Source organism: Melampsora larici-populina (genome assembly GCF_000204055.1).
Source record: "Melampsora larici-populina 98AG31 unplaced genomic scaffold MELLAscaffold_48, whole genome shotgun sequence".
Classification (NCBI taxonomy): domain Eukaryota; kingdom Fungi; phylum Basidiomycota; class Pucciniomycetes; order Pucciniales; family Melampsoraceae; genus Melampsora; species Melampsora laricis-populina.
The window spans coordinates 550,319-564,565 of NW_006768812.1; the positions used below are offsets into that span (position 1 = coordinate 550,319).

General features: G+C 38.4%; 3 protein-coding genes across 3 annotated transcripts; 1 reads left to right on the forward strand and 2 right to left on the reverse strand.

Annotated features, from left to right (window-relative positions):
- Nucleotides 1–1,949: 1,949 nt before the first annotated feature.
- On the reverse strand, nucleotides 1,950–2,170 carry MELLADRAFT_92059 (uncharacterized protein; the record flags this gene model as incomplete). Its single annotated transcript, XM_007415107.1, has 2 exons — nucleotides 1,950–2,046; nucleotides 2,109–2,170. 2 exons carry the CDS (start codon nucleotides 2,168–2,170, stop codon nucleotides 1,950–1,952), a joined length of 159 nt encoding a protein of 52 aa, XP_007415169.1.
- Nucleotides 2,171–2,216: 46 nt separating this feature from the next.
- Nucleotides 2,217–2,847, reverse strand: MELLADRAFT_92060 (uncharacterized protein; the record flags this gene model as incomplete). Its single annotated transcript, XM_007415106.1, has 4 exons — nucleotides 2,217–2,292; nucleotides 2,410–2,498; nucleotides 2,552–2,570; nucleotides 2,747–2,847. 4 exons carry the CDS (start codon nucleotides 2,845–2,847, stop codon nucleotides 2,217–2,219), a joined length of 285 nt encoding a protein of 94 aa, XP_007415168.1.
- A 215-nt stretch (nucleotides 2,848–3,062) lies between these two features.
- Nucleotides 3,063–4,006, forward strand: MELLADRAFT_92061 (uncharacterized protein; the record flags this gene model as incomplete). The annotated part of the gene is made up of 5 exons (XM_007415074.1): nucleotides 3,063–3,098; nucleotides 3,190–3,331; nucleotides 3,440–3,642; nucleotides 3,738–3,895; nucleotides 3,937–4,006. 5 exons carry the CDS (start codon nucleotides 3,063–3,065, stop codon nucleotides 4,004–4,006), a joined length of 609 nt encoding a protein of 202 aa, XP_007415136.1.
- Nucleotides 4,007–14,247: the final 10,241 nt, after the last annotated feature.

Genomic DNA, 14,247 nt, shown 5'->3' on the forward strand with positions numbered 1-14,247 from the left:
GAATTCATTGATTTGATATATTACTAATTAATTTAGTATGTGAATGAGTTGGTTTATTAATTTAAACTAACTACAAATTGATTGCATTGTTGTTCAGAGTTCTTCTAATGATCTAGCTAGTCGAGTTGATGTACAGTCAACTCCCCTCAATTACATACAGTTTGTACATTTGTCAAAATGCTGATCATTCAAACGCTTGACTAAAAGATCCAATATTGTATTATTTAGAGGTAGTAGCTTGGAGTTGGTGACTTGCTTCTGAGGGGGTCTATCTCTCTCGTAGAGTGCTTGTAGAAGAGTTGAAAAGGGCTTCATACCCTCAGGGAGATCATCATTTTTGAGTAGAGCAGATAGATTTCCTGCACAACAGTCACTACACAAAATGTAATCTTTACCGGGCGGTAAAGAAAACTGCTGACATAGAAAAATCCTGATGCAACAGGAAGAGAGCTAAAAATCTGAAAAAATATGCACCTTGTTCCTAGATGTTGGGGCGTCCTGATGAGTATTTTTTTGTATTTTACACACAGATATTGGTTAATGTACTAACAATAAAGGCTAAAGATCATCAACAACCCACCTGTAACAATACCTGAAATTTGGCCCATGATTTTGAAGACAATATTTTATGGTCTAAAAACTTCAATAACTTTTGCAATTCTGCTCCAAATGACTCGATTTTTGGTTCATTCAAAAGCTGAACCGTTCTCCTTTAAACTTCATAAAGGTAGTGAGGTGATATCTAGTCATGTAAACACTCTACATATGTTCAAACTGTTCTGAATAAATAGCTCTGTAGGATCTTTTGCAGACTGGCTACAGATGTGATGCCTGAATGATAAATGTAGAGGAAGGACCCACCTTTTTGATGAACTAAAATTTGAGTGATTTGATTCAGAAATGCAAAAGTTATAGATGTTTGAAGATTTCAAAATCCTGTCTTCAAAATCATGGGCCAAATTTCAGGTATTGTTACACGTGGGTTTTTGATGATTCTCAGCCTTTATTGTTAGTACATTGAACAATATCTGTCTGTAAAATACAAAAAAAAACTCATCATGACTCCCCAACATCTAGGAAAAAGGTCCATATTTTTTTAGATTTTTAGCTCTCTTCCTGTTGCCTCAGGATTTTTCTATGGCAGTAGTTTTCTTTACCGCCCGGTAAAGATTACATTTTGTGTAGTGAGTACACCACGGGGCGGCCTGCATGTGAAGATCAGGTGAAATTGGCCTGTGCCAATAAATCCTAGGCTCTTCACACTATGCCACATCTACCGGCTACACATGAAAGCCAGTGTGACCATTACCCAACATGGCCATGTGATCACAACCCGCCACATCTTTGCTTCATGAACTATCTTCAGGCAAATACCAGCGTTCCGATGCACTCAAATACCAGCGTTCCGATGCACTCAAATAACAGCGTTCCGATGCACTCAAATAACAGCGTTCTGATGCACTCAAATAACAGCGTTCCGATGCACTCAAATACCAGCGTTCCGATGCACTCAAAAGCGAGTGTTTTGAGCCATAATTGACAAAGTTATGGGGTTTGTAGTAATCAAAATTTTCTCTCAGCATTGATCAGCCAAATTCCAGCATCTGTTACAGGTGGTAATCTGATGATTATGAGGGTTTATTGTTAGTACACTCACCAATATGAAACCTAAAAATACGGAAAAATATGCAGATTGGAGATCTCAAACCAAGGAACAGGATGCATATTTTTTTTATATTTTTTGCTCTGTTTCTGACCTTTCCAGATTTTTGTATACAAATAATTGAATTTTCTGTCCAGAAAATGTTATGTTTCTTGTAGTGTTAGTACCAATTGAACCCTCATGAGGCTGAGAGAGGACTGTAATAAGGTGAATGTGACCAGCTTGATAGCTCTTAACTACCCTATGTGTGTGTGTGATGGCTCACCTGTTTGCCAGGTGAGCCTTCTCACCTAATGACCAGGTGAGCCATCACCTTGTGATCACATGGCCATGTTGGGTGATGGTCACACTGGCTTTCATGTGTAGCCGGTAGATGTGGCAGCCTTTTAAAAGATGCAAATGAGAGAAAGGAGATATAAAAAACTGATTCAATTGAGATAAACACTTGATTCTTTGAGATAAACGATGTATCTGGTTTTGAGATGAACAATCATCGTATTTGGACATAAACAATGGATCTAATTGTAAGCAGATACTAACATAAACGTATTTATTATATTAGTGATAGTGTTGCAATAATTGGTTTGAGAGGAACAAGACAGAAACAAACTTGCAAAGAATGATCAATCCTTTGAGACAAATGATTGATCCGAGTCTAGTCTTCTTTGATTTGAATCAAAGCTCTACATCAAGCTGACCACGATGAAGAGGATAGTTGTTAGTGATTGATCGGGTTTTGGATTGACCTGGATACAATAGACAAACAATCGATTCTAGGTTGAGATGAATATTGAATCTGATTTCGAGATGAGCAGAAACCAAGAAAACTGTCGTACTAGTGATATTGTTGTAAGAAAGAGTTTGAGAGAAAGAATTAGAAAAATTCACAAATGAACAATTGATCCAACTCTGAGATGAACGATTGAAATCCTGAAGAACCCAGATCAAGCAATCAAAGTTCCAACCTTGAAATGAACCGAGTCACTTCAAAACAAAAAACTGATTCAACTACGAAAGAAAAGACTTAAAAAAAAGAGAAAAAAGACTGATGGATCCAATCCAAGTCAAAGAGAGGACTTTGACCAATGATTGGCTCCAGAGGTGAGTCGTGATGTAATGGGAGTTGGTGGAGTCTGGATGTTACAAGAGGCAGTGGCACTGGTGATTGTATGAACCAGTGACATGCACCACCACCAGTTTTGCACTTGTTGAAGGTGAAATTTGAGGTCAGCTATCTTCACACCAATCTCATCAAAACTCAAACTTCACACACCACGATCTCATCAAACCTTGACCTTCACCCCGACTGAAAAAAAGATTGAAACTAGTTGATGTTGAGTGTTTGAAACATCTACATACCAAAGTTGACTTGATCCCAGTCATTGCCGAATCTGATACAATGACCGATGACGAGATCCTTGCGTTCAAACAGAGGGTATGTATTCAGACCTTCTTCCGCCTTGATCTAATTCCTACATACTTGTCAATCATCACTAATTTGAATATCATGTTTGCACCCTAAACAGATTCTCTTGGATATTGCATTCCACAACATTCACATATGTGAAGGTCCCCAATATGAGAAAGAAGATGAAGAGACTCTGGCTGAGAACAAAGAATTAATGGTCTTGTCACTTTGTCTCACTTTTGGCTATGCTATTTTCTTAAGTGTGTGTCAATCTCATAAGTGATATTTGTACTTTTTAGCAAAAATCCCATTTGTGATTGTGGGATCAGATACAGAAGTTCAAATAGCTGACAGTTGACAACTTCGAGGCCAACAATATCCTTCTGGAACAGTAGAAGTTGATAACAAAGATCATTGTGATTTCTTGAAATTGAGGCAGATGCTGATTCAAACGCACATGGAAGAGTTAAAAGAACATACTCTCAATGTGTTGTATGAAAATTATGGATCTCAGAAACTTTTGTCTACGGGAGTTACTCAAGATCATCCAGTGCTCAAAGAAATCAAGTCGGTATTCTTTTTTCTCAACATCTTGTTCTTCATACTTACAAATATAACCCACATTCTTGCGTGGTCACCCACATCCCTGCAGCAAAAATGGCAGAGGAACAATCTTTACATGAAGCTCAATTATCTAAGATGGAATCGGAAATGAAGATGGTCTTTCAACAAAAAGTAGCTGAAAAGAAAGATAAATTAAAACAATCAGAAGAAGAACTTTATGCTAGATATTGTGATATGAAGGAAGCTCTTGAAAAACAATGGTTTGTATTTCTTCTCATTTTTTCTTTGGAACATAATAAAGTGATCAATTTGCTTATGTTTTTCTTTGGTATTTCAAAGGCTTGAATTGGAAGATAAGAAATGTAGACTAGAATCTTATAATTTTGTTATAAGTTATGTTGTATCCAAAAAGCACAAGACACAAAGTTTTTTATTATGTTTTGTTTGTTTGTTTGACTTTTTTTGTCTTCTTTGGTTGTTTTCTATTGACTTCTCTCTTATCTCTTACTCCTACTCTGCCTTGTGTGAGCTCTTTTTTCCCTTTTTTTTGAAATAATCAAATCTGCTTTCTTTTGCATGCATCCAGCTCCCCCAACCCTTCTTCACCTAGTTTTCTTTTTCTAAGAGAAACAATGGAAAAATAAAAAACCAATATACTGTACAGTATTGAAGTCATTTTGCACAATGGACAGGTGCTCAGCACCCAGCGTGAGCTCAGCAGCTGATGCCAGCCTCACAGAGGATCTGGATGGCAGGTCGGTATTTCCATACTTGACCAACCTGTCATCCAGGTCCTCAGCATCTGAAAGAGCTTGGATGCCAATCATCCAAGCTCTTTTGGATGCTGAGGAACTCGATGACAGGTCGGTCTCAGACAAACCTGATCTGACTACTGATCAGCTGGTAAACCAGACTATGCAGATGTGCTCACTTTTTTCATGTCGTGGCTAGGTGACGGCCTGGGTGAGGTCCATGTGGCCTCCCTTGCGCGCCTGTCACCTAAAAACATCCTATAATTTCACAGCCCCACCACACGATGCCACTATTCCTCGTTTCAGGTGGGGCCAGTTCAAAATCACCCCATGGTGTATTAGTCCATTTCCATTGTTGTGACTATTTTTTTTCTTTGGCTGTTGATTTCCATATCAACACTCTCCTGAACCAGGTGAGTTAAGTTGCTTCTTTCTCTCCTTAAGTTTCTTACTGACCCTCTTCTATCTATCATTTCCTAGCGTTTCTGTATCTCATGGATTGGAATAAGATGATCGAGGCGAATGGAGGCCTTGCTGAGGATTGAGATGAGAAGGACATCAGAATCAATAATCCAGGGACACCAGCAGTTAAAGCAGCGAGAATTAAGGCCTGGGAGCACATTCAAATCATTCGTAATCATTATGCAAAACAAGAGGGTGTTGACATAAGTGTTGCTCCACCTACCTTTAAGGACTACAAGAGGTATATTATGAATTGTATTGGGACGGAACGGAAGGGATGTAGTGATGCTATGAAGAAGAGCAGGATCAAGGGCAAAGATAGACTCTCTGAATCCACGATAGCAAGGGAGATTTTACTCATTCGAGGATACGTAAAATGGAATATTCATGATTCCCAACTTGATGATGTAGATTTTGCCTCAATCAAAACATACATTGAATATGCCACCTCAAAAGGATGGCTAACACCAGGCTCCTTTTTTCCTTGTATCACCCTTGTATATCGGACATTAGAGCATATGCTCACCACCGTTCTCATCCTCTACTCTCAAAGAGGATGTCCCAACTGGGATATCCCAATTTCTCGTATCCTTACCATCGCCCTTGCCGTGGCCACTTCCTGCCGTGCTGGCGCTTTGACCCTTACTAAGGGTTATAACAATCGGGAGTGTCTATGCTATCAGGATATCAAAATTGTCTTGAAACCAGCTGAAGAGTGCTCAAATCCAATGAGCTTGAAGGATATTGACACCTGTATCATCAAACTTTGATATGATAAAAATGACAAATCAGAATCAGCAAACAAGAACAATGATCACACGGTCACTCCTCAGCTTGACAAACCAGTTCTATGCCCTATTGTCTGGTTGCTAGTCCATTCCCTTCAACATGGAAAGGTTGTGGGAGGAAGTAACCTTAATGATGTCTTGAATCACGCTCTCCAACAACCAGGCGGTGTAGAACTCCTACGCAGTGTAGCGTAGGCTGAGCCGGAGAAGGTAAGAATCACCGTCAAAGAGGACGGATGAAACTAAGATGCCAAGAGGCTGCCTTCAACCTGAAAAGAATTCTACGAAAAAAATACGTGAGACAAATTTTTACAACCCCGCCGTTACAAGTTTTCCCGTAAACCTAATTCACCCCGTACAAGGATTTACAAACTTTCCAAACCCTAATTATCCTCCCACAACTGAGCCACACACACAAAGTTTTTAAAAAAAACAACTTAAAAAAACACAACTCCTCCTGGAATTGAACCCAGGTTCAGTCCTTTTCCACTTGGCCCTGATCTGGCCCTGACTCGAGTAGACAGTTCTCAAAATAAAAATAAAAATAAAAAAAACAACCCTTCCTCCTCAACTTCAACAATGACCACACTTTCAACGCTTCTTGATAACCTTTTCTTTAAAGTAAGTCCTTTACTTTTCTAATCTTTGATCTTTAAACTAAGAACTAACACAAAAGAAAAAAACCTTCTCTTTGCTTTTATGCTAATTAGATAACTCAAGACTTATCACTTTCAGATTGAACACCAGACACTTTAACACTTTTAAATCACACACACAAAACACAACTTGATCGATCCAACACGATCTCCACACGATGATTCCCTTCCTTCAACACCGACAACACCCCCCTTTTATACCTTCCAACCTCTCCAAACCACAACTTAGCCTCAAGACTTTCCTTCTCTTCGCTCCGACCGATTCCGACCGATCTCTTGGCTTATTCCCACACTAAGGATCTTATCTCAACTCGATTCTTTCCTCTTTCTCATGGTATGTTTGTTTCCTTCTGCTTTCTTTTCTCATTCTATCTTTCTTTTCTACTACTGATGACATCATTTTTCTCTTCTTTCCTTCTATTCTAGGTTATCACTCCCTTCTTTCCCACACTAACTCCTTCCTTCAACTACTTATCATTTTCAATTTCGACTTTTTTTTTTTCCAGGTATGTTCCTTTCTTCTTTTCTTTTCTTCTCCTTGTTTATTCTCTTTTTTTCTCATGCTAACTGACTCTAACTCCTTTCATTCAACTGCATCATCATTTCGATTTCGATTTTTTTAATTTGATCTCTTTTCAATGGATCTTGTGTTTCAATCTCTGACCAAATAACAACTAATAAGTTCTAATTCATTTTTCTTTCTCCTTCCGACTGTTTTACATAATACTACTTGATGTTTTTATTTATGGATTGATTCAATTGTTTTTCTTTCTTGGCCTTCTAGAACCTCCTAGATTGATTAATAGTTTTTTTTTTCAATTTGATTCTGTACCTCTGATTGATATCTTTCCAGTGAAATGTTCCATCGTAAGTAACTCATGTTTCCTGTTTTGTGTTTCTTCTTCTAGTTCTTGTTGATTTCATAGTAACTAAAAAATACTTTTGTTTTCACTTCTATCCCATTTCTAGATTAAATCTTTCTTTCATTGTCCTTTTGTTTTTATTTTCTTGGTGGTTTGTTTTAAGCTGGATCAAATGGGTTGAGTAACACTTTAATTTGTATTTTGATTTGATGTTTTCTCCTTTTTCATAATCTATAAATTGTTTTCAGATTTCTTGACTGGAGTAAAATAAACTGAAGTAAATTAATATGTGTATATAAAAATGATCTAAAAGAAAATGCAAAAAAAAACTGTGCTTATAACATAATGATCTCAAAATTAAGATATATAAAAGAAATAAACTTTGAGCTTGAAGATGGTATTCTTGAATAAAATAAAACCTTGAATTTTGAAGGGGAATGAAGTGTTTATAAAGTCTGTAAGGTAGTCATCTTTTGATTTCCACAGCGGTCAAGTACAATGGTCTGCACCTGAGAAGCCAGTTATATGTCAAATGTGACACCATCCTAAAGGTCTCATTATGGGGGAAGCCGCTTGCACACAACAAGCTCTAGAGTCCATTAAACAATTTGGTACTATATCTGGATTCCAATACCAAATGACCTTTCATGCCATTTGGCATGGTGCTGCTGAGGATGGGGCGAATCTAGCGGAAGATAAAAGGAAAACCAATTTAAATCTGGGGTTTGCTGCCGATATGTTACATCATACTGATACAAGGGTTACCAGACGATATACAGGTGCTTTCAAATGTGATGACTCTAGTCTACAAAACCTCTATGGCAGGGCGGATCCTAGCCATCTCAATCTCTTTGATGAACCAGCCAAGCCTGATCCAACTAGCGAAAGCTCAAAAACATCAAGAAAACAAATATTGGTACATGATCTCCCATCTGGTTCTTTTGTGAACAATCCTTTTGGACAAGATCTGGTCAAGGCTATCAAGACCTTGAACACTTCTCAACCTGGCTCCCACTTGTCCAATTTGAACAGAGAGGTAATGGAGAGAAACGAGGATCAGGTTTCCAATGTAGAAGAAAATGGTTAGTCACCCCCTCTGAATGATCTGGAATTTCATGAAACTGACCTCCCCTTCTTCTCTTCACCAGTTAACTTGGACCCACTACTAAGAGATCCCTTGACAGTCGATCTCTTAATTAATCGAATGGAAGAAATGAGGGCAAATGATCAGATCCAGGCCTGTAAGTTCAGGATTCTTGATTCCCAAAGAGTCATTTTTTTGTTAATAAGAGTGATGTGATTTGAAAAGGCAATGACAAAGAAGAAGATGAAAGTCTTGAGGATGAGACTGGTAACCATGTATGGATCAACCCCAATTCAAGAGAGGCCCTTGAAATTTTCAAGGCAAACACTGCCATGATCATCTTGAAAAGCACCTTTACCCAAACCAATTTCAGCACTGCAGATGAATTTCTGATCTACTACTCTGCCATCAACACAATAACCAGAAATCATAATTATACTAAAGAAGAGAACATCAAGAAACACGTTCAAACTGGGGGTTCCTGTCATCCCCCATCATTCCACATCTGCAAATGTAAAAAAGACCCGGGTTGTGGTTATGAAAACATTGATTATGATTAAATGCTAGGACATGAAAATACCTGTACACCATCTTGAGCTGAAGCAAAGGCAAGAATCAGACCTTTTCTCTGTGATGGGCCCGATTGCAAAAAAGATTTTATGACTGAAGAGGGGTTGCACTCTCACCAGAGGATAAAACACCAGTTCCAAAAACAGTGATGCCCATACCCCGATTGTGAAAGGACAAACAACTTCTCAGCTCTTAACACCTTTTACAAACACATGATGGATGTTCATATGGGTCAGGATTTTACGGTTTGTCATCATTGTGAAGCAGGTTGTAGTACGGTTTTGACTGGTGAAATAATGTACTTGGCTCATCTCAAAGAAAAAGGGGTGACAAATCTGCAAGGACGCAAGAAGGTCTGGCCAGCAGCTGAAGCGGACAAGGCAAAGTACAAGGAGCTGAAGTTGAAAAACCATGCAATGGTGAAGGCTTAAAGATGAAAATTTATTTCCAAATGTATTATTATGTATTATTATCTGATGCAACTTTGATTCTTTCCATGTGATAAAAAGTGGGACACATATATTTATTGTACTGAAACGGTTCCCTGCTGAGGAGTTGAACACATGATACTACTTAGACAGGACCTCTTGCTAGGGATTTGAACCCAGGATGCTATGATGCAGTATATAGATGTACAAAAGCTGCATCAAGCACGCATAGCATCATGATGAGCGAATTGTAGCTTGGGGGGGCACCTCTGGGCGAAAAGCTGGAGCAAAGTAGTTGGCAGACTCGGGTTCGCCTTGGGAATCTGGATGAAACGCTTGGGGTAACATGGACACCTGTAGGCTTGATAGGATTGTTGATGGTTTGCTTGACGTTCATCCTCATCTATGGGGTTCCTTTCTGAAATCTTCATCCAAAGGTTTTCAAATGCAAGCTTTGTTTTTGAAATCAAAAATAACTATACTTCACAACTTCACAACTTAACCTAACCTATTAGATTTCCAGCAATGCATGTGTGTAGTACAGGGCATTGGGCATGGCTTGAGCCCCGGGGTGGCTGTGTACCTATTTATGGGGAGGAAGCAGTCTCATTTTTTTTTGAATTTGATCATGAGATTGGGTATTGATGATCAACTTTCTGCATATACCTTGGTCAAGGTGTGTTGAACAGTGCTTAATCAGACTCTTCATTCTTGATGCAAGTGCCATACTGATGAAAAATGTACAATCTGATTCTCAACAAGTATCATTGTCACACCTAAAAATCTCACCAAACCAACATTTGTCCATCTTACCAAACAGACATTTGTGGTCAAAAGTCATGATGAAGTTGATAGATGTCTTTCAGCTTCATCTGCTCATCGATTTGCCAAACAAATTTATTAGTTTTTAAATTCTCCAAGATCTGTACAGGTGATCTTTTAATGGTTAAAGCAGTACTCAAAACGGATGACATTCAAAAATTAAGTACATCAGACAAAACGGTTTCTGCAGTGAGTTTCTTAGGAAAACCTTACCTCTTGATTTTAGATGATTCATCAAAAATACATTCTATGCTTAGAACTCATCATTGCTCGCTTTTGCTATCAGTGTAGCATGGCCCGTGGCAAACCTCGAGAAAGAAAGTACACCCCTTCCATTTTCAAGGCATTCATTGCAAGGAAATTGAGATCAGGATGATTTGAAGATCCGATCCCAAGGATGTGTACTCTGCTTATTGATTGTTTTATCAATGGATCACCTCCTGAAGACCTTGATCAATAGTGCAGCTTAGACCTGGTTTAAGATCTGATGGACAGCTTAAAGTGGGGATATTGTGGCAAGGATTTATGCGTGAGGTACTTGGTCCATTCAAATATTGAGCCTTTTAAAATAAGATGAAATTCTACAACTCATAGGCCAGCCAAGATGTGATGCTTCATTATGTTTTATATCTGCTCAGTTGATCGAAATCAGCTTACCATGATGAATCGGAACATAAAATTGATGATTTGTTCGCTGAAGCTAATAAGAGAGTTCAAACCCAGATGAAAACGTATTTCATCAACTTCAAATGAGTTCAAATACTATCAATGACAAATTAGAATCTGAATCAATCAATCAATCATTAATCAAAATCATCAATTACATTCATCTCTACAAGTTCATTCTTGTTCTGAATACATCATCTCTCCAAACTCTAATTGGCCTCCCACTCATCAAAAGAAGTACTGTCAATTTACTTGTTGTACTCTTTGATCAGTATCATGGTCTTTTTACTCTCACTTCTCTATTGTTTAGCTCGAACTGATTTGTTCTGTATCTCATCAGCTCAGGATCATCGTTCGTTGATAAACACAGCTCCTACTCTGTACTCATCATCCAGTTGTCATATGGGCTAAGATGAATAAGAAATTTACCTAGACTTCTAAAAACGTATTGGGATTTTGTGGCGAGTTTTTTGACTTACACAAGTTTTGGCCTCGATATGTATTGATTTCATTTTTTTTATTTTAGACCATGATCTGTGTATGCAATTCGGTCTTGTATGTATTTTATTTTTATTTTTCATTTTTGGATTTCAAAGTTTGTCAACGGTCAGGTCGCGGCTGTTTGCAACCATCCCGTTGACGAAATGAGATTTATTTTATTATTGTTTTTTTTGTTTGAGTGTGCACACAACAGTGCAGCACAAGGGCACTCTCTTGTGATGCACCCGTCTTGGGACTTGGTCATGGCGCCTGGATGCCGATCAACTATGCAAACTTATACGTACACCATTGACACTTATAACACTCAATGGTCATCAGTTTGTACATCAATTGACAGTGTACATAACTTGAAATCAACTTGATCAGACGTACTCAATGCTCTTATGGTTGTGGTTGAAAGCATTTGATTCAATCTTGCATTGCAAAAGATTTGTATGCATTGAAGATTGACTGTGTTCTGCTTCCAGAATCAAAGAAGGTGAAGTAATAGTAAAAAAAAATCATTGTGGTTGAATCCCACACTTTCATCCAAGCTCTAGCCGCGCTTTCATTGATCTTTACAAAATGATCTATTCTTCATTTTCAATTAAAGACGATTGTGCTCTTGATTATAGTTTGCGACATATCGATGACACTTACCCATGAAAAGCAGCACAGGACTTGGAGAAGCTTACTCGATTTCCCTTGTGAATCACTCACGGTCACTTCAAGCGATCCTGCGCTAAAGTACAAGATCATTGCACCCTAATCCCAGCCTAGGTAACACATTTACCCGCTCGAAAGCCCAACAAGCTCACAAGCTCCATGTAAAGCTTGTTGTCCCATGCTCTCTTGTATTGGAATGGTGGATATGTCAAAAGCATAGGGGAATGTTGTGCAGATAATTTGGACAACATGCTTGGGCTTCAAACACCCATCAAAGGCCGTAGAGTTTGCAGCGTTGGGTTCGAGGAAGTTTTTGCAAATGAACCGGCACAGTGAGACGGACGCTTTCATTCTTCAAAACATCGGACCCAAGAATTTCGATCAATGTGTAAGTCTTTCACATTCTGCTGACGCTGCTCACTCACTCACTCACTCACTCAAAGAGTCAAGTATCAATGTCCCGGGAGATGTCTAGTTGAGGAGATCCTATAGTCTGCGCAGATGTCCCCATGTCCAAGCCCTGCATGTTTGGTTGGGCTGTTCTGAACATTCATGGAATGCAATTTGTGAAGTTAAAAGCTTCACCTTTTGTTTTAAGTCATCTTTGAAAACGTCATCCAAGCCTTGCTCTTACAAAAACAGTTCCATTGGTACTGAACTGAAATTGAATATGTACATATGTAATAGAATAATATGCGAGAAATCACCAAGGGATTTCAAATCGCAGGTGAGAACTCAATCTGAGTGAATTCTAGAATGTAAATAGTTTAATGGAATGACGTGTGAGAAATTCTCAACGTCGAGATGTCTTTTGTTCAAAATGAAAAACAAATGATTTTGCTCAAGAATTTTGCTTGAGTTCCCCCCACTTGTGATTTGATTTCATCCAATCCATCCAATCCATCCAATCCACTACACTCAACTCCTCAATGAGCTCTCATCCTCAATACCGACCAAACCCAGGTCAACCACCTCATGCAAATTCCAACGATGCCTTCAACCAGTTTCAACAAGATCTCATTAGAGACTTGGGATTACCTGACTCAACTTACCTTTATTTTGTGAAGAAGATGAATGAGGTTGGGGAGGAGGATGAATTTAAATGCAATATAGAAATTTCACACGGTACTACAGCCATTATTGATTGAGATTCATTGAAAGTCAGTGCAGTCATCCGTTATTTACCTGATGAAAGGACCCCTCAAGCTCAGAAAGACCAATTTGAGCTCACCACCAAAACTGTTTAACGACATGCCTCTTGACGTGGAACTTGTAAGACAAATTGGGCAACAAAAGAGTGCGTAGGTGGCACAATGAAATTAGGAAGGTTTAGGCCAGGATCTGATCAAGGTAAAAGCTTGGGTGAGTGTTCAATCAGGCTTAAATTGGGTGATTGATGCTGAAATCTTTTCATATTCCTTTTGAGCTTACACTACACAAAATGTCATCTTTACCGGGCGGTAAAGAAAACTACTGACATAGAAAAGTCCTGAGGCAACAGGAAGAGAGCTAAAAATCTGAAAAAATATGCACCTTGTTCCTAGATGTTGGGGCGTCATGACGAGTATTTTTTTGTATTTTACACACAGATATTGGTTAATGTACTAACAATAAAGGCTGAGAATCATCAAAAACCCACCTGTAACAATACCTGAAATTTGGCCTTTGACTTTGAAGACAGGATTTTGGAATCTTCAAACATCAATAACTTTTGCAGTTCTGAATCAAATCACTCGATTTGAAGTGCATTAAAAAGGTGAGCCTTTCCTCTACATTTTTCATTGAGACATCACATCTGTAGCTGGTCTAAAAGAGATCCTACAGTGCTATTCATGCATAACTGTTTGAACGTATGTAGAGTGTTTAAATGACTAGATAGCACCTTACTAACATTATGAAGTGTGAAGGGGAATAGTTCAGCTTTTGAATGAACCAAAAATCGAGTTATTTGGAGCAGAATTGCAAAAGTTATTGAAGTTTTTAGACCACAAAATATTGTCTTCATACTCATGACCCAAATTTCAGGTATTGTTACATGTGAGTTTTTGAGGATTTTCAGTGTTTATTGTTAGTACATAAACCAATATCTGCGTGTAAAATACAAACATACTCATCATGACGCCCCAACATCTAGGAACAAGGTGCATATTTTTTCAGATTTTTAGCTCTCTTCCTGTTGCCTCAGGACTTTTCTATGTCAGTAGTTTTCTTTACTGCCCGGTAAAGATTACATTTGGTGTAGTGTTAGGTGTCTATGCATTCAATCAACAAGCTGGAGGTAAAATAGACTCGACTAAGGATGATATGAATGAAATGGAACTTATGGATATATGTCATGATAATTATGCTCAATGGATGGGTGAACTTTGCATGGG